The sequence below is a fragment of the Lingula anatina genome, chromosome 9, assembly GCF_051362555.1.
Source record: "Lingula anatina isolate TDL-2025a chromosome 9, LinAna3.0, whole genome shotgun sequence".
NCBI classification, from domain to species: domain Eukaryota; kingdom Metazoa; phylum Brachiopoda; class Lingulata; order Lingulida; family Lingulidae; genus Lingula; species Lingula anatina.
In genome coordinates, this window is record NC_141775.1 from 7,123,069 (window position 1) to 7,141,732 (window position 18,664).

At 38.1% G+C, this 18,664-nt stretch overlaps 1 protein-coding gene, 1 long non-coding RNA gene and 2 other non-coding genes across 7 annotated transcripts; 2 read left to right on the plus strand and 2 right to left on the minus strand.

Annotated features, from left to right (window-relative positions):
* Positions 1–330: 330 nt before the first annotated feature.
* On the minus strand, positions 331–14,838 carry LOC106154836 (uncharacterized). Of its 4 annotated transcripts, none has more exons than XM_086995689.1 (9): positions 14,703–14,838; positions 14,329–14,420; positions 13,607–13,658; positions 5,793–5,872; positions 3,253–3,355; positions 2,843–3,058; positions 1,932–2,038; positions 1,556–1,718; positions 331–974 (listed from the first exon to the last, which is right to left on the minus strand). In XM_086995689.1, exons 5-9 carry the CDS (start codon positions 3,272–3,274, stop codon positions 703–705), a joined length of 780 nt encoding a protein of 259 aa, XP_086851815.1. In that variant the 5' UTR covers positions 3,275–3,355; positions 5,793–5,872; positions 13,607–13,658; positions 14,329–14,420; positions 14,703–14,838; the 3' UTR covers positions 331–702. The 4 variants fall into 4 exon arrangements, with proteins under 4 accessions (XP_086851815.1, XP_086851816.1, XP_086851818.1 ...); XM_086995690.1 differs by having other exon boundaries at positions 14,692–14,787; XM_086995692.1 differs by lacking the exons at positions 5,793–5,872; positions 13,607–13,658; positions 14,329–14,420; positions 14,703–14,838 and adding an exon at positions 5,746–5,768.
* Positions 5,867–13,227, plus strand: LOC147759844 (uncharacterized). Its single transcript, XR_015331081.1, has 3 exons — positions 5,867–8,405; positions 12,150–12,172; positions 12,364–13,227. It is a non-coding gene; the product is annotated as an uncharacterized LOC147759844 (long non-coding RNA).
* Positions 12,008–12,114, minus strand: LOC112041419 (U6 spliceosomal RNA). The gene has a single exon (XR_002886234.1). It is a non-coding gene; the product is annotated as a U6 spliceosomal RNA (small nuclear RNA).
* Positions 14,839–16,430: 1,592 nt separating the features above from the next.
* Positions 16,431–16,538, plus strand: LOC112041420 (U6 spliceosomal RNA). Its single transcript, XR_002886235.2, has one exon. It is a non-coding gene; the product is annotated as a U6 spliceosomal RNA (small nuclear RNA).
* Positions 16,539–18,664: the final 2,126 nt, after the last annotated feature.

Below are 18,664 nucleotides of genomic sequence, written 5' to 3' on the forward strand. Positions count from 1 at the left end.
GCGTGTGTGTGTATGTGTGTGTGTGTGCGTGTGTGTGTGTGAAAGAATAACAGGGATAGACTTTGTCTTCAATCTGTTGGTTTTTATATATGTATTTATGAGAGAGAGAGAGAGAAAGAGAGAGAGAGAGAGAGAGAGAGAGAGAGAGAGAGAGCGAGCGAGCTTGGATCCACCTTTGAATATTCATGATTGATAAAGGTTAATTGGTCTTAAAATCTTCACGTGCGTTTTCAGCTATATAGTAACTGTGTTAGTTCGGCAACCGTAATTGTGCCGTTTCAACTGTAGCATTTACGCTCTGGAAAAGACGCGTTTTGTATAGCAACGACGATAAGTTGGACGTTTCATTTATTCACAATTTCTCTTTTTTTTCATATGAACACAATCATTTCTACTCTTTGTCTCTGTTTTGACCACACGTTTACTTTTACGTGTGTAAATTTTATCTGTTTCTGATTACAATTTATTATATATATATATATATATATATATATGGCAAAATAAATAAATGAATAAAAGAAAAGAAAACAGAGACACTCTAAGGTACTGTATCATACATATACTGCATTGTAAGCAATACCACAGTTGCATAGTCCTTAAATATAAATCCGTTTATCTACCCTTTTATTTTTTGTAGAAGGCACTTGATTCCATTACATCATTTTAAAGACTAAATAAAAGACTAAATACAACCCCAATACGTTAGTACGGTGGCATCGTACATTGTAAGTTAAACATGGGTTTTACCCCAACTATGAGCTCAGTAAATATGTTTATCATGGTAGACGTAACACACTCTTCGTTGGAAGTCGAACCCGACAACGCAGATACGCTTCTCCGCTTGACTTCAAGGTGAGCGTCTGGTTTGGTCTCATCATCTTGAACGCGAGACGCCTCTTGCCCCATAGTTTCCAGCGCGCTCAGCCACACTGCCGTGGGATCAACTTTGCCTGCGTCCCCATCGCGACGCAAATCTGGACCATGAAAAAAAGAACAAATGTTGTAAGAGATAAAAATAATATGTCCAAAGGAAATTTCAGTTGGTTTACATCCGTAGTACACTTTTCCTTAAGCTGTTTGCATACTGACTACTTCTCTTCTGCCTGGATAATTGATTATTTCTACATAAAATCCAATGAAGTTACACGAGCATTTGACGCAATTAGTATCTCAATGTAGCATCTTTAGTTAGCAATTAAGCTTGGTAGTATATATACCATCGCAATGTCACTGTCGTAATTAAATTGACAACCATAGAACAAGGAGAACAAGGGCCATTCCAGAATACGCCATCAAAACACAACAAATTACACAAAAACGATGCCTTGCAATAATTGTTCTGCAAATTTCTAAATTATTCTCATCACCTAAAATGGTAAGATGGCCAGCAGACTCTTTCAAGAAGAGTCAAAATACACGCCTGACCCACACCCTCCCCCCCCCCTCCCCCCCCACCCCCCCCCCCACCCCCACCACTCCCGTTGCACCACCACCACCAGACATTAAAATGTTTTGAAAAAAGAATATTCACATTAATAATATGTATATATCTTACCGCCCACATTTCTCTTTTTCCTCCCAAAGCCGGGGACTCCGGGGATGCCGTCTGGAAGACCCGACGACAGCCCAACAAAGACGCACGCGTTGGCAACACACGCATAGTTGGGTATCACTACCCGGAACTCAATAGTGTTACTGCAGATATAGAACACCAGCGGCTGGGAGGCAAACGGCAAAAGAAACATAAGGAGTTAATAACATAATAAGCACTGGATTCATTGCAACACTGTCTAACGATCTCGTTGAATGCATGTATTTCTTTGATTTTCTCCCCAAGGAAATTTTTTTTTTTATTATTTTATTTTTTTTTAACTGAGGAAAATTCGTTTTGGCGGGAAAATCTAGTATTAGCAAAGATACTATGCACTCACTGTTAGAAAGTCTTTGAGGGTGGTATCTATATTCCAGTAAGTTAACCCAACGCAGTCGTAGGGTCGGAAAGCACATTCAGCACTTGAAGTACAGGCACTGCCTTGGACTGTAAATACAATATTATTAAATAGATCAACAACAAATCGAATGGATGAGAGAGTAGATAGATAGATAGATATTATTTTTTTGGCTTTTGACTAAACGAACCTTTGGTTACACAGCTGTACAACAAAAGGTAAATGCATAAAAAAAAGCTAAACAACAATAATAACAGAAGGTAGTCAGTATAGAAATGGAAAGGCTAAATGCACAAAATTGTTTACATAGGTTGTCCCGCCTTCAAGCCCATGTGCTTTTGTTGACTACCTAAGGACTATAGGAAATACTGTAAGGAATATATAACAATAAATGTAAATGGCAATGAAAGTAATGGTGGGGTGGATATTCGGACTTAAAAGAAATCTCCGAGCGCATGCAAAGCCCCTGTCAAAGGGAAATTCATTTTGGTCCATTACCGCTTTAATGACTGGTCAGAACCAGTTGTTAAAATGTTAACGTCCTCCATAGATCACATTATTATCGCATTACAGTGGATGGGATGAGGTGCCATTATTAAATCAGTGGTGCACAACTCATTTGATACGCTTATTTTCTGTTATCAAGGGGGTAATATCCATGTCAAACGTGGGACCGCTCGGGGGGGGGGGGGGGGGGGGGGGGGCGTTAATGATCGCCAGCCCATCTGAAGCGTGAAACAATGTATTATCAACTGAGCATAATGCTTGGTTCTTCGCAACCTCTGTGTGTGTGTGTGTGTGTCAAAGAGAGAAAGAGAGAGAGAGGGGAGGGGGGCTTATGTACTGGTACAGTTATTACAACAACACCAGAGAGATATTCAGTGTTGACTTACTTGGTGTGCACCCTGATCCTGGAGGTGATGTTGGGACTGTGGTCATCGGACACAAGCATACTTGGTATGATAAGGAAGCGAAGAAGAAAAGGAAGTTCCTGACGCACAGTGTGTTGTCCGCACATTGCCTGGGCAAAATCAACGCGGTCGTGGAGTTGGTTTCAGGGCCAACACAAGGCCGGAACAACCCGGTCCCTGTTGTGTCATCTAATGGCCCTGCAAAAAGACAATATTTAAAAGAACATAAGTAGGCCTTATATATAAATACCACGTGGGAATGCACAAACGAACGAATAAATCGGGTAATTAGTAAATAAGTGAATATGCATGACCTAGAGAGAGCATGAATGAAAATATCGAATTCTGGAGCAAGACTCGGACTCTCATGCTGCGGACAATCCGCTACTTACCGCCAGAAATAGGGATGAGCATATTTTTATACTATCTCCTTCGGGCCGTCAAAATCTCTAGCTGTTTAAAGATGCACCTCGGGAAAATGGCCTCGAGAAAATACTACAACAAAACGAATGATTTCATGATATATACACACACAGATATATTTTGACAAAAGAACATAATATGACACAAAATATACAGATATTTAACCCATAGAGTGTCTTTAATTTCCCATGCTGACGTCACAAGCGCTGTGCTGTGAATAACAGAAAACTGCCGGATGTAATAAAGGTTTTCAGAATATTCGGTAAAGTTAACAAAAACACCGAGTGAAAATATACTTTCGAATCACGTCACGTGATTCGCAAGTAACAAGAGGAATACATGCATGTCGGGATAGATGTCGAATTCGCTGAACTATAATACTTTGGCGGGGGGAGTGGGGTCGAACGAACTGTCTTTTTATAACTGAAAGCCCAGTGGAGTAAGTAGTTACTCGATCTTTTCAACAGAGGAAAATGGTGAATCTCACAGATACTGTTTATTTTAAGTCATAATCCCTTAACATTAGAAAACTCCTATTCAGTGGTAGCAAAATCCTTTTGAAAGCAGGCTACTCTATAGTTCTATTCTGCGTAGTAAATTGACAATTTTTGTCCATTAAAAAGATCGAGTATTTACCGTAATTTACTCTTTACCTCAGACAACTCGTTCCCTTTCTGTCCGATATGCCCCACACACACTCCTGGAGTATTTCAAATTCATATACCCACTGGTCGATATAGCTTTTTTCTATAAGATCTCTTATAGGCTGTCCTAATCGGATTTCAGAATGACAGAAGAAATTCCCGGTGTAACGAAACTGAGGGTCCGTGTAACAGAAAGTCTGCCCTCCATATAGTTATAATGGTTAGGGTTAGCCTGACCTAAGTGGGTCAAAATCTAGAGCGAGGCTTACCTGTACAAATCAATGAATGGAAAGCGGACTCCAGGTTATGGGGTGCTCTCTGTCAGGTTACACCGGCTTAATTTTCTCGGTATGTTGGGATACCAGGACCCCATCATAATTAAGGTACCATGTCTAATGGCGATTTTAATCTTTCGCTTTCCACAGTCAATTTAGTTCTTTTTCTATAATGAAGCTAATTAGGAACAGTTGGAAGTCCACATTTAGTTCAAACATAGTTCGACCATTTCAGGCGTGCAATGCCTATAATTAAAATACAATTATAATCAAAATGCGAATCTCTTTCACTAGATATTAAAACGAAGAGAGATAAAGGCAGAAAAGCGCCTGTCTCGGTCACTGTCCAGTTTTGGGGTAGAAAACTGAGACCTGCCAAAGCCATAGATGGATTTATCATTAGACATTCACAGATATGTCTCTGGTATATTCGTGGTGATTTTTAATATACTGTACTGTAATGTACTGTACTGTGCTGTACTGCGAGATTTTTTTTTATTTTGCAAGGGATTCATGTCTTCCCTCAGCCGACCTCAAGTAGGCCTACAAAATAGGTATTTGGATCATGTTAAGGCACTGTCACTGTCACACCTAGCGTAGAGCATCAGCGTTTAAGGAAAATCGTGTGAGCCTAAAGGAGCTCTGGAAACGCCGGTGTGACAGGAATCGTGGTCCTCTAGGAACCTAGTCCGGTCCCCATTACTTTGTACCGGTGACACTGGTCCCATACACTGACCCCGACTTACCCTAACCTGTACTGTGCGTATGGGAGCCAGGTGTCATGTACCAGAAAGTCCCCCATAACAGAGAGTCCGCCTTCCATTCATTTGTACAGGTGAGCCTCGCCCTAGATTTTGACCCACTTAGGTCAAACTAACCCCAACCATTATAACTATATGGATCGGATCGAGGGTGGACTTTCTGTCACACGGACCCTCAGTTTCGTGACACCGGACTTCCATTCCTAGGACTACCAAACGGTCACACCGGCTACACGTAGGCTTATTAGGCGTCCTCACAAATGGCCCGAGTTTTTAATCGAATAAGCCTTTATCGTCTGCCCATCTGGTGTTAATTTTAGGACAGTATGGCACCTGTAATAACCTGGACGACGTGTAATTATAAGGACAGCTATGTTGAGGGACGCGGCTCAGATTTGTTTCATCCTCTTGTTTACATGTGACAAATGCAATTACTGTACTAACTGGCGTTTTTTTTCTTTCTTTTCTTTTTTTTTTTTCTTTTTACAAAAAGATAAAGATAACAATGAATATGGAAATCAGTAAATGGTGGAGATGTAGTAAAAAATTGCCTTTTTAAAATTGATAATGATAACAATGAAGATGTAATTCAGTAAATAGAGATATAGTGAAGTTCGTTTAAAGGTGTATTAATTCTTACTGAAAGTGCCAAGTTTTTGGCTTCCCTCGCTTCCGTCTCTCTTTCTGTACAGCTAATGCTTACACCAACAGTCTCAGACCCATTATGAAATAAACAACATCACACTATCGAAAAACCATGTTAATGTCAGGAGCAGGCCTACCTGTCGATCGGGCGAATTTTTTCAAATAAAACACACTCGTCTCTCACCTGATGTTTCTTCTAGACTATCTCTACTGTAAACTCTGTCCGCAACTGGACGCAGCTGTCCTCTTCGTAGTTTCAGGATGCTAATGAAGAAGAGGAACTTATGGGACTTAAATGAATGGTAATGAAGGAGATAAACTAAGTGTCTCAGGCGCCTGTTCATAAAGATAAATACAGTTATCCATATGTGCAGGTATAATTAATGTAGTGCAAGAGCTACTAATTAGTTACAGTGCCGCTTTGCCTCTGTAAGACCAGCCAATCAGAGGCATATGAGTTCAGTTACCCAGGAGAAAGTTAATGCTCCCCCTCACTTGTCTAGTTAAATTCACAACATTCAGTAGTGCATAAGTTATAGGACTTAGACAGGTTACCTAGATCATATTATTAATTTTCAAACCAGTATGATATCGCACTTCGACTTCTTAATGGTGCCACTGCCGATTTTAACAGACGATTGTTTTGCTAATCTACCAGTCATAACTTAAATTTTTGTAAATAGCTCTTTTTAATCTTAATGTTTCTTTATTCATTAGTCCAGAATGTGTAGAATTAATTACGTTGTTTATTTATTATAGTTTTGTTAAAATTGAAGATAACAGCTAGTAAGATTAAAACAACGATGTGAAAATTAGAAATTGAGACGTCGCAGAGTAGTTTAGATGACGAAGATTTCTGAGTTCATTTTTTACTGATGACACAACTTATTGAAATTGGAACGTGATAAAGATAGGGATGACGAAGATTTCTCACTGAATTTTTACTAATGACATTGTGAAATTGGAACGGTACACTGAAGATTGTGATGACGCAGATTTCTGCGTTCACTTTTTTTCTGATGACACAGCTTACTGAAACTGAGACGCCACAGAGTAGATTTGTATGACGAAGAGTTTTAGGTTCATTTTTACTGATGAAACTGCTAAGTGAAATTGAAACGTCATAGAGAACATAGGAATGACACAGATTTCTGCGGTTACTTTTACTAATAAACTCACCCTAAACATCTCTGTGACGCAGATTTCCGAGTTTATTTTGACTTATGACATAGGTAACTGAAATTGGAACGTCGCAGAGTACATTTGGATGATGAAGATTTCTGAGTTTATTTTTACTGATGACACAGCTTATTAAAATTGGAACGTCACAGAGAAGATAGGAATGACACAGATTTCTCAGCTCACTTTAACTAATGAATTCAGTAATCTGAGTTCATTTTGACTTATGACACAGGAAAGTGAAATTGGAACGTCACAGAGAAGATAGGGATGACGCAGATTTCTGCGGTTACTTTTACTAATAAACTCACCCTAAACATCTCTGTGACGCAGATTTCCGAGTTAATTTTGACTTATGACATAGGTAACTGAAATTGGAACGTCGCAGAGTACATTTGGATGATGAAGATTTCTGAGTTTATTTTTACTGATGACACAGCTTATTAAAATTGGAACGTCACAGAGAAGATAGGAATGACACAGATTTCTCAGCTCACTTTAACTAATGAATTCAGTAATCTGAGTTCATTTTGACTTATGACACAGGAAAGTGAAATTGGAACGTCACAGAGAAGATAGGGATGACGCAGATTTCTGCGGTTACTTTTACTAATAAACTCACCCTAAACATCTCTGTGACGCAGATTTCTGAGTTTATTTTGACTTATGACATAGGTAACTGAAATTGGAACGTCACAGATAAAATAGGGATGGGGCAGATTTCTAAACTTACTTTTACTAATTAACTCAGAAATGTGCGTCATTCTTAAGATAAGGATGACGCAAATTTCTGAGGTCACTTTCACTAAGAAATCTGCGTCACCCTAATCATCTCTGTGACGCAGGTCTCTGAACTCATTTTGACTTATGACAAAGGAAAGCGAAATTGGAACGTCACAGAGAAGTTAGAGATGACGTAGATTTCTAAGGTCACTTTTACTGTTGACGCAGCTCATTGAAAGTGGAACGCAGGAGAGAAGATTGGGATGATGCAGACACCTGCGTTCATTAAACTCATGATGCGGTTATTTGAAATTGGAATTTCACAGAGAAGATGGGTATGACGCAGATATCTGAGCACTTTTTCAACTCATGAACTTAGAAATCTGTGTCATCCCCATCTTTGTGACGCAGATTTCTGATTCATTTTTACTGATGACACCGCTTACTGAAATTGGAACGTCACAGAGAAGATTGGGATGACACAGATTTGTCTTCTCTTCTCTGTGACGCAGATTTCCGAGTTCATATTGACTTATGACATAGCAAAGTGAAATTGGAACGTCACAGAGAAGATGGTGATGACGCAGATTTCTGAGTTCATTTTTTACTAATCGACTCAGAAATATGCGACACCCTAATCTTCTCTGTGACGAATGACATACTTTATTGAAATTGGAGTGTCACAGAGAACATTGGTATGTCGAGGATCTCTGAGCTTACTTTTATTGTTGACGCAGCTCTTAAAAATTGGAACGCCACAGAGATTACTTTGAAGTCAGATCAAATTTTATTAATGGCGCAGTTTATTGAAATTGGAACCTCACAGAGAATAATGGAATGACGAAGATTTCATTTTTACTGATGACACAGCTGAAATTTGGACGTCACAGAGAAGGTAGGGATGACGCAGATTTCTAGTTCTTTTTTTACTGATGATGCCGCTTATTGACTTTGGAACGTCACAGAGTAGATTGGAAAGAGGCAGATTTCGGCGGTCACTTTTACTAATAAACTCACCCTTATCATCTCTGTGACGCAGATTTCTGTGTTCATTTTTACTTATGACATTGCAAAGTGAAATTGGAACGTCACAGAGACGATAGGGATGACCCAGATTTCGGACTTCACTTTTACTGATACTAAAATTGGAACGTCACAGAGAAAATACGGATGGCGCAAATTTCTTGACTTACTTTTATTAATTTACTCAGAAATGTGCGTAATTCCTAACCTTTTTTACTTATTTACGCAGATTTCTGAGTTCATTTTGACTGATGACATATCTAAGTGAAATTGAGACGTCGCAGAGTACATTTGGATGATGAAGATTTCTGAGTTTATTTTTACTGATGACACAGCTTACATGTATTAAAATTGGAACGTCACAGAGAAGATTGTGATGACGAAAATTTCTCAGTGAATTTTTACTAATGACATTGTTTTGTGAAATTGGTACGGCACAGAGAAGATTGTGATGACGCTGATTTCTGCGGTCACTTTTACTAATAAACGAAGAAATCTGCGTCACCCTAATCATCTCTGTGAGGCAGGTTTCTGAGTTCATTTTGACTTATGACATAGCTTCTTAGAAATGGAACGTCAAAAGGAAGATTGGGATAACAAAGATTTCCGGGTTCATTTTTACTGATGACACAGCTTACTGAAATTGGCATGTCACAGAGAGGATAGGGATGACGCACATTTCTGAGGTCACTTTTACTAATGAACTCAGAAATCTGCGTCACCTTAATCATCTCTGTGACACAGGTTTCTGAGTTCATTTTTACTAAAGACATGCTTTATTGAAATGGTAACGTCACAGAGGACATTGGTATGACGATCTGAAGATCTCTGAGGAGACTAGTTTGAAGTTAGATCATTTTTATTAATGACGCGGTTTATTGAAATTGGAACCTCACAGAGAATATTGGAATGACAAAGCTCATTGGAATTGAAACGTCAAAGTGAAAATAGGGATGACGCAAATTTCTAGTTCTTTTTCACTGACGATGCCACTGACGAGTTCATTTTGACTTATAACATGGCTAAGTGAAATTTATCCTAATCAGGATTTCATTTTGACTTATAACATAGCTGACTTATAACATAGCTAAGTGAAATTTATCCTAATCATCTTTGTGACGTAGATTTCTGAGTTCATTTTGACATATGACACAGCTAATTGAAATTGGAACGTTATAGATAGGGATGACGCAGATTTCTACGGTCACTTTTACCATTAACTCAGATATCTGCACCACTCTTATAATTTCTGTGACGCAGATTTCTAAGTTCATTTTGACTTATGACATAGCTTATTGAAATTAGAACGTCACAGAGAAGATTGGGATGATCCAGATTTGTGAGTTTATTTTTTCACGATGGTGCAACTCAGTGAAATTAAAACGTCAAAAAGGGAGATGGGGATGGAGAAGATTTTTGAATTCACATTTAATACTGACATACTTTATTGAAATTGGAACTTCACAGAGAAGATGGGTATGACGCAGATATCTGAGCTCTTTTTAACTCATGAACTCGGAAATCTGTGTCATCCCCATCTCTGTGACGCAGATTTCTGATTCATTTTTACTGATGACACAACTTATTAAAATTGGAACCTCACAGAGAAGATGGGTATGACACAGATATCTGAGCTCTTTTTAACTCATGATCTCAGAAATCTGTGTCATCCCCATCCCTCTGAGGCAGATTTCTGATTCATTTTTTCTGATGACACAGCTTATTGAAATTGGAACCTCACAGAGAAGATTGGGATGACGTAGATTTCTCAGTGAATTTTTACTAATGACATACCTTTGTGAAATTGGAGAAGATAATGATGACGCAGATTTCTGAGGTCAATTTTACTGATGAACTCAGAAATCTGCGCTATCCCCATCTTCTCTTTGACGCAGATTTCTGATTCATTTTTACTGATGACATAGCTCATTCAAATTGGAATGCCACAGAGAAGATTGGTTTGAAGATTTCTGGGTTCATTTTTGCTTTTTGAAATTGGAACTTCACAGAGAAGATGATTATGACGCAGATACCTGAGCTCTACTTAACTAATGAACTCAGAAATCTGCATCATCCCCATCTCTGTGAGACAGATTTCTGATTCATTTTTTCTGATGACACAGTTTATTGAAATTGGAAAGTCACAGAGAAGATTGGAAACGTAGATTTCTCAGTGAATTTTTACTAATGGCATCGCTTTGTGAAATTGGAGAAGATTATGTAACGCAGATTTCTGAGGTCAATTTTACTAATTAACTAAGAAATCTGTGTCACCCTTATCTTCTTTGTGACGCAAATTTCTGAGTTCATTTTGACTTATGACATAGCTTACAGAAATTGAAACGTCACAGAGAAGATATGGATAACTCGGATGTCTGACTTCATTTTTACTGATAACACAGCTCGTTGAAAATGGAACGTCAAAAGGAGAAGATTGGGACGGCAAAGATTTCTGGGTTCGTTTTTTACTGATAGCACCGCTCACTGAAATTGGAACGTCACAGAGAAGGTAGGGAGGACGCAGATTTCCGAGCTCAATTAAACAAATGACCTCAAACCTGCGTCATCCCCATCTCTGTGACGAAGATTGGTATGACAAAGGTTTCTGTGCACACATTTACTGATGATGCAGCTTACTGAAATTGGAACGCCATAGAGAAGACTGGGATGACGCAGATACCTGAGCTCTTTTTAACTCATGAACTCAAATCTGTGTCATCCCTATCTCTGTGACGCAGACTTCTCATTCAGTTTTACTAATAACATAGCTTATTGACATTGGAACATCACAGAAAAGATTGGGTTGATCCAGGTTTCTGAGTTTGTTTTCACGTTAGCGCAACTTACTGAAATTAAAACGTCAGAGTAGATGGGGTGACGAAGATTTCTGAGTTTATTTTTACTAATGCCATACTTTTTTTAAATTGAAATATCACATAGAAGATTGGTACATGTATGACGAATATTTCTGAGCTCGCTTTTATTGTTGACGCAGCTTACTGAAATTGGAACGCCACAGAGAAGATTGGGATAATGCAGAGCTTACTGAATTTGGAACGCCAAGGAAAAGATTAGGATGACGCAGAGTGTCTTTAAAGAAAATTTGAATTGAAAAATGGACCGTCGCAGAGATCCATGCGGGGCATTGCTTAACTTTTCAAATGTTAAATTAAAATTTATAACATTGCAAACAAGGGGAAAAAGACCAAGAAAGGGCATTAGGACGGGTTGTACGGTTTATGAAATCACACAAAGTAAATAATTTTCAGTAAGAAATAATAAATGAAAATTTTAATTTATATTTAATTATGTAATAAATTGACAAGTTTAACATACAGACGTTTTTGTGAAAAAGAAAATTTCTGGGCATTTTAAGAGTAATTTCTGGACATTTTAAAGGCATTTAGAGCTAATTTTCAGGGGTAAAAATTAGCTTTAGGGTACAAATATCAATTTCCAATTTCTCAAAAATAAAAAAATATGGAACGCTTCACGAATTTGCGTGTCATCCTTGCGCAGGGGCCATGCTAATCTTCTCTGTATCGTTCCAATTTTAGTATATGTCCCACCGAAGTGAGGACATACCGCTGGAGTCATTTCAGTCATTATATTGCAGGTAAATCCAATATGGCGGCTCAGGTAAGCAGTGCTCTCAAAAACATATTTTAGTCAATTCTTTCACTAAAATATCTGGTAAAGCTTTAAAATAGCCCAAATTGTTCCTTAGCAGTGTTACGTAACAATTTTAATTAATAATTTTACCTAATTTCTTGTAAAACAAAGTGTTCAATTTTACCTATTTTATCCTAGCAGTGCCTCTTAACTTACAGATTGTATTCAACTGCACACCTTTAATTGGCGCATGCGTGCTGCCATCTAGCGGTGATCACCTGACAATAACGAACCATGTTGGTAAGAAAGAGCATCTAGATAAAGCCGTCCTAATAGATCGATTGACAAAAAGATGCACTGGCTCTTGACCAGGTAACTGGCAAAGACCATAACTAGGATTGCATGGACGTTACTCAGACATGTCCATGTAGTAAGAAGGGAAGTATTTATTGATAAAAGATCTCCAAAACTTAAGTAAAAAAGTAGGTCAATCAGCTCACACCGTGTGACCCGGCAAACTGCTTCATTTTATGTAACAAAGACAATGCCAAAAAGTTGCCACAGTTTTTTAGATTTTGGAAAAGCGTTCTACCACACCAACCACATTGTGCTGTACAGGTAGTGAGGGGTAGGCCAACCCCTAACATAGACTTAACGGGAATTTACTATTTCGCCTTGAGAGCTCAGGACCAGAATTCGCATTAGGAAAAAGGTGGCAGTAACAGTACAAAGGCATCATCAAAAGAAAGAAGAAATTGAACTACTGGTAGAAAGATGAAAAAATATGATGCAGGACGACAATCGAAATTAAGCTGAGACAAAGTGTAGGCCTATAAGACCCCAAACTCGAAACTGCTAGTCATTAGAAATCAACTTCAAAAGGTATACAAGAAACCTAGCTACGTTGCTTGAACGTGAAGGTTTTGATTTTACAATTATCCTTAATCAAGGTTATATGATAGATATGCCGATTGCTATTTCCAAAATTTCAGAAAAATTAAGTATTTAACCTCTCCAAGCATTGATGATGGATACACATGTACAGTGTAGGGCCTAGATAAATAAACTGGTCCAACCCTTTCTCCGCCTTCTTCATCTTATTCATCAGACAGTGTATTATTTCACTTCTTACAGTCTGTGAAATAAAGAAAATGCAAAAGATACGTAAAGCCCCTCATTCCAGAAGAAAATGCAAATAATACGTAAAGCCCTTCATTTCATAAAATCCCAAACAGCCCATAGACCACGCAATGTCACACAGATGTAGGGCCTACGTCTCAACTCGCCACCACATCTGATAACAAAAACCTCACAGAGCCCAGTCTTCGGCCAACTAACATAGAACGCAACTGAAAATGCTTGCACTCTCACTAGAAAAAGTTATAAGAAAAGCCTGTTTGTGGTGCAAAGTGCTAGTACTAAATACCCGTAGTATGGAGGTCTTTTTCTAATTATACTCACCTCTGTCTGCTTATTTAAAAACAGTTAAATAACTTCAATGAATCTTCCAATACTGTTAGGAAAATAAAAATAAAAAAGATCAATGCCTATCTCATTAGACGTTGACAGTTTCAACCTCACTTTCTGCGCGGTCTTCGTCACGACTGGTGAGACTGATGGCATTGCACTTCCTGGCTGTGAGCACTTCTAACAATATGCCATGAGTAACAGCTAGGGCACTGTCCTCTTGGTTACTTCATCATAATCAGACATGGGGAAAACTTTGGAGATACTGAAGATCCAGTGGATTCGCACTGCATAAAAACATGCAGGTCTGCTGGTCCGAACTAAATGTTTAATTTTCGATAGTCTATACGTTTACATGAAATTTATTTTTATAGAATGTATTTTCACAAAAACCCTGCCAGTCCACAGGATCTTACAGGCCATCTAGCAATTTTCTCCTGTTTGATATAATATATTAATGTGTCACTGTATAACTTGTGTGCGTGACAGTTCGTATCCACTTTTGTCTCCGTTCCCTCCAGACGTCAGAAAGTGAGGTTAAAACTGTCAACATCTAGTGAAAGAGGTGTAGGCTTAAACGTTACATATATTAGTATACATTTCCCTTTATGTCAAAATGCAACAAATAATATGAATTAACAAACAGCATTACAACCAAACATACGAAATTTTTAGCCACAGTATAATTTTTACTTTTCATAATATCATGCCATTACCATTCCCTCTTCCACGGTCACAGATTAGTTTTCACTACGTATTCACAGATAGGCTCTATATATCTCTGGCTATTTTATGACACAATTCTCCGCTGAAAAAAAGTACGCCTAATTAATCTGCAGCCCTGGTAGAGCGTATCATTAACGCTACTGGAATGCAGGCCAAGAGCATAAATATTCTAAAACAATCTAGTTTTTAAATAATTTCACACATACGAGTTACATGGCAATAAAAGAAGCCCAAATGACTGCTAATCAAAATTGGTTTCTATGCAGAATTCTATTAATAATTCGACCGACAACCATAAAATAACTTATAAGACGCTGTGCCCCTCTTTCACCAAATCAAGTGTGATATCTTACATATGTCTCACCATAAAAAAAGTCTTGAAAACTTTGAGCTTTTGTCGAAATACTTGGCGCCTGCTGCAGAGACAGAACATGTTTCTACACGTCTCTTTCTCCTTGACACACTTCTGAAAGGTAACACCGGTGAAGAAAACTGTTCACTGAAATTGACAAATCACAAGTCAGTTTGGTACTTCGCGGAATCATGTACTTTTAGTTTAGCCTTCCCATTGTAGTTTAGGGAGGGGCAGCTAATTGCCCGGTACATTTTGCCAAATAATTTAGGTATCAGTGACATCGTAAAAAGCAAATGATTGGCCCAAGGGATCTCATTTTATGTGCTCTAAAATATTAGTTGCGTGTAACGTAATATTATTCTAGAAATCGCACACACGTATGCTCCAATGCGATCCCTGTTATTTTCTAGTGCGCGTGGGATAAATCCCTGTGTGAAAGTTTGTATCTTTTCTTTTGTAATTTGCATCAATTTAAAATTAATTCGCACAGTTCATTATTATGTCTGGGAACGATTCGCCATAACAATCGTTTCACGAGACACTGCAGAAACGCGTAAACGGGCGTGCTCCCCTCCACGACAAAACTAAAGTCGAAATCTGTTATATTTGCCAAATCAGACTGGCGGTGCTAAAAGAGAAAAAAAAACAAAAAATTTAAAATAAAAATATTTCTGACAAAGTATGCCTCCTTAAAATGAACATACAATCGAGTAGGGTTTAAGCAGTATGATCATGGTAGCAAGCCAACAGTAAAATTGACTTGTTAAACTGATCTTTGAAGACCTAGCTAGCCGAAACGATCGGTCAATAACCACGCGGTACACTGGGACATTTACACTCGAGTTCTTGAGCAGTAATCGCACACTGTCTTCACACTTGAACCCGATGAACTAATGGCGGCGTTGTGCAGACTGTTGAATTTAAAGACAAGGCAAAACAATCAAATGGTTGATCCAAAACACCGTTAAACCTCTAAGATTGCTTAAAATATTTCTTTCTGTGTTTTGATAATATTCGTTACATTTTTTGCAATTTTTTTCATACACACGCCCAGACCGTAGGCTGAGAGAATTGCCTCGGGGACAGCTGTAAAAATTCATGGTAGGACTCTAGAAATATTTCCAAAAATATCCAAGGTTGGGGAACTACCCACTTCCCCTACACACACACACACCACCACCACCGAGTACGTGCACGTAACTTACCCCATCCTTTTACAAAACAATAAATAAATAAATAAATAAAGTAAAACAAAAAAAGCATAATTATCATGTAGAGGTTACGTCCATGAAATCCTTTTCTTGTTCTCTGTCGATCACTTTGTCCAGGGGTACTGCAACACTGGTCAAATTGAGACAGAAGGGCCACTTTGCCACATTGTATACACTCTCTGCCCAACGTGATGTGTTTATTATTGTCACCACATATTCACCTCCAGATGGCGACACGCACGCTGGCCAGTGTTGAGTTTTGCGTTCTATCTGTCAATATCGAAAGAGAGAGACGATAGGTAAAAGAAAATAATTCTGATCAGTAACAAATTAGCATAATGTTATATCAGTTATTAAAATCGTTATACATTACGGTTTAGGAGTGTATCCCTGGCTATTTTACAGATTTATTAGCTTTTTTTATCGAAAATAAAAATACCAAAGTTTCGTTTAGAAAGAATCACTCACCTCAGCCGACATCTTCTATCTTACCACTATAAATTGACAGAAATGTAACAAACTACCTGTCTTCACTACGGTGAGACATATATTAAAATTGGAACGATACAGAGAAGATTAGCATGGCCCCTGGCGCAAGGATGACACGCACATTCGTGAAGCGTTCCATATTTTTCTTTTTGAAAAAATTCCAAAATTAAAGTTACGCCGTGTTTTGTACAACCGCAAACAGAAATAAGGGTCTTTTCTTTGGCTCTTCTCTACTTCTTTTTCCTCTTTAAATAATGTTTTAATACTTATATATTATATATTATTATTTCTATTTTATCAGTTATTCCCTAGTAAAAAATGAAATAATGTATGCTGCTCTGTGGATCGTGTTAAGCACAACTTCAGTCTGAAAAACAACTCGAATCAAAAGCTGTGCTTCAGGACCCGTTCTAATCTTCTGATCGTCCACTAATTAAAGATTATAGATTAAGATTATACGCAAAAGATAAATAAAGATAAATAAAGATAAATAAATACTACTTACTCTGTACATTCTCAGCTATTGGACAAAGGAAAAACTATACTAAATAACTCTGATCATTCTAAACTACTGAACAATAAAAAGTTAGAAAAGGACACTAAGTTAAAACAAGAATGCCCGTGCAACTTATAACTCGACTCACAATAAAATGAAAAATAAGAACCAGCACCCTTGAACATGTGAATAATCAATAAAACATTAATTCCAAACGATATCAATACATATGAACGTACAAAGCTACCCTGAAAAAAAATATGCAATCAAGAATTACCAGTTTTGAACACTTAACGTAAAATTTGATAAAAACTACAAGACATTCCATGTAAACTAGGGAGAAAATATGTAGTACTAAGGTGCAGAGAGACACTAGTCGTCCCAGCATTAATTAGCAAATGTTTAGACCTACATGTGTGTTTATCGGAACTGACTGGATTGAAAAGTGAAGTGCGTTATTATACTGGTTTTGTAATTGACGTAGATGAATATAAACTTACCTTGTCTACACTTCACTGGTGTAGTTGTCCACAAAAATGTCCCAAATGCTCCGTTTTAAACTCTTCGTACACAAACCGAGCAGCTAAGACCTGGGCCTCAGATTCTCAAGACTAGGTACTCGCCGTCTTCAGTGTACTCCGAACCACGACTGATATTCAAACACCATAGGATATATAACACCCCCCTCACCCGCCCCCAAATTACTCCCTTTGAGCCCTAGTTCATGCAAAAATTGTATGCCTGCCTTGTCTCAAGCCAAGAGTGGTAGCTATTGTCTGTCAGAGTACTGGGGAGGATTTTAAAACACTTCACCACTCGTGCCCCAATGAAGCTGTACGCACTTCGGACCTGATATACAAGTCCGCTTCATTTTGTGACATGTTCCAGCCGGTCGCTAGTCAGCACAATTTGCTTTAACTGTCCGTTCGGGTGATAATTTATTTAAGTTCCCTCAGGAATGGGAGAACCATTGCCCGCCCCGATAAAGAATATTCGAATAATTTATGCAAAGTATGATGCAATGTTTTCATGAAATTATGTCTACGGACTATAATACAGACTTGACATTTAATATGGAATATTTTTTTCCAAATCATTTTTCATCAATTTTTTTCTATTTTGCTGACTGATAAATGAAAATAAAGATTAAAATCGTGTTTTAATAACTTTTAATTATCTCTTTGATATCATTTTGACATCAGTTCATTAATGGAATTCGCCAGAGAAGCAAACAAAAACACATTGCCTATTCTATGTCATACGACAACAATTAAAAGAGATATTTTGGATCTCCATATTTTCCTAATTATTTTCTGTAAAAGAGATACACGCATCACAAAGAACCCCCATGTCAGTGTCTAGTCACAGTAACGGTCGCTGTTACGCTTGACCTCTTCTGTTTGCTACCAGCGCTCTCAAGTGGCAATGCATTCCTTGGGTTAGGTTTTTAGAGTTCAATCTGGAATAACATTCCAGGCATCGGTCAAAATCTGTCCAATTTGGTCCAGTTTTGTTGTAGGACATGTAGGCCATTGATTCGGCGAGTAATGGCCTACCCACATATTGTCTATGTGGTTCAAATATGGCGATTTTGATTACCAAGGTAGCTGCTCATTCCCTTGGTTTTGTAAGTAATCTGCTATTAAAAGTGCTATGTGTGTACCGGGAATTCCACCGTGCAACCTAAAATTGTTCCTAAGGTGCCCCCTATCAAATGATAGTCAAGTGGTTCTCAGATTATTCCTTTATTTGATCTGGTTCAGGTTTTCGTGGAT

Bases quoted from the DNA above. Each gene is read 5' to 3' on its own strand.
- LOC106154836 (XM_086995689.1), bottom strand. From the start codon at position 3,274: ATGCTCATCCCTATTTCTGGCG. The intron at 3,059-3,252 runs GTAAGTAGCGGA...GTCTTTTTGCAG, and splicing joins GCTCATCCCTATTTCTGGCG to GGCCATTAGATGACACAACA. The intron at 1,719-1,931 runs GTGAGTGCATAG...TTTGCCTCCCAG, and splicing joins CCCTCAAAGACTTTCTAACA to CCGCTGGTGTTCTATATCTG.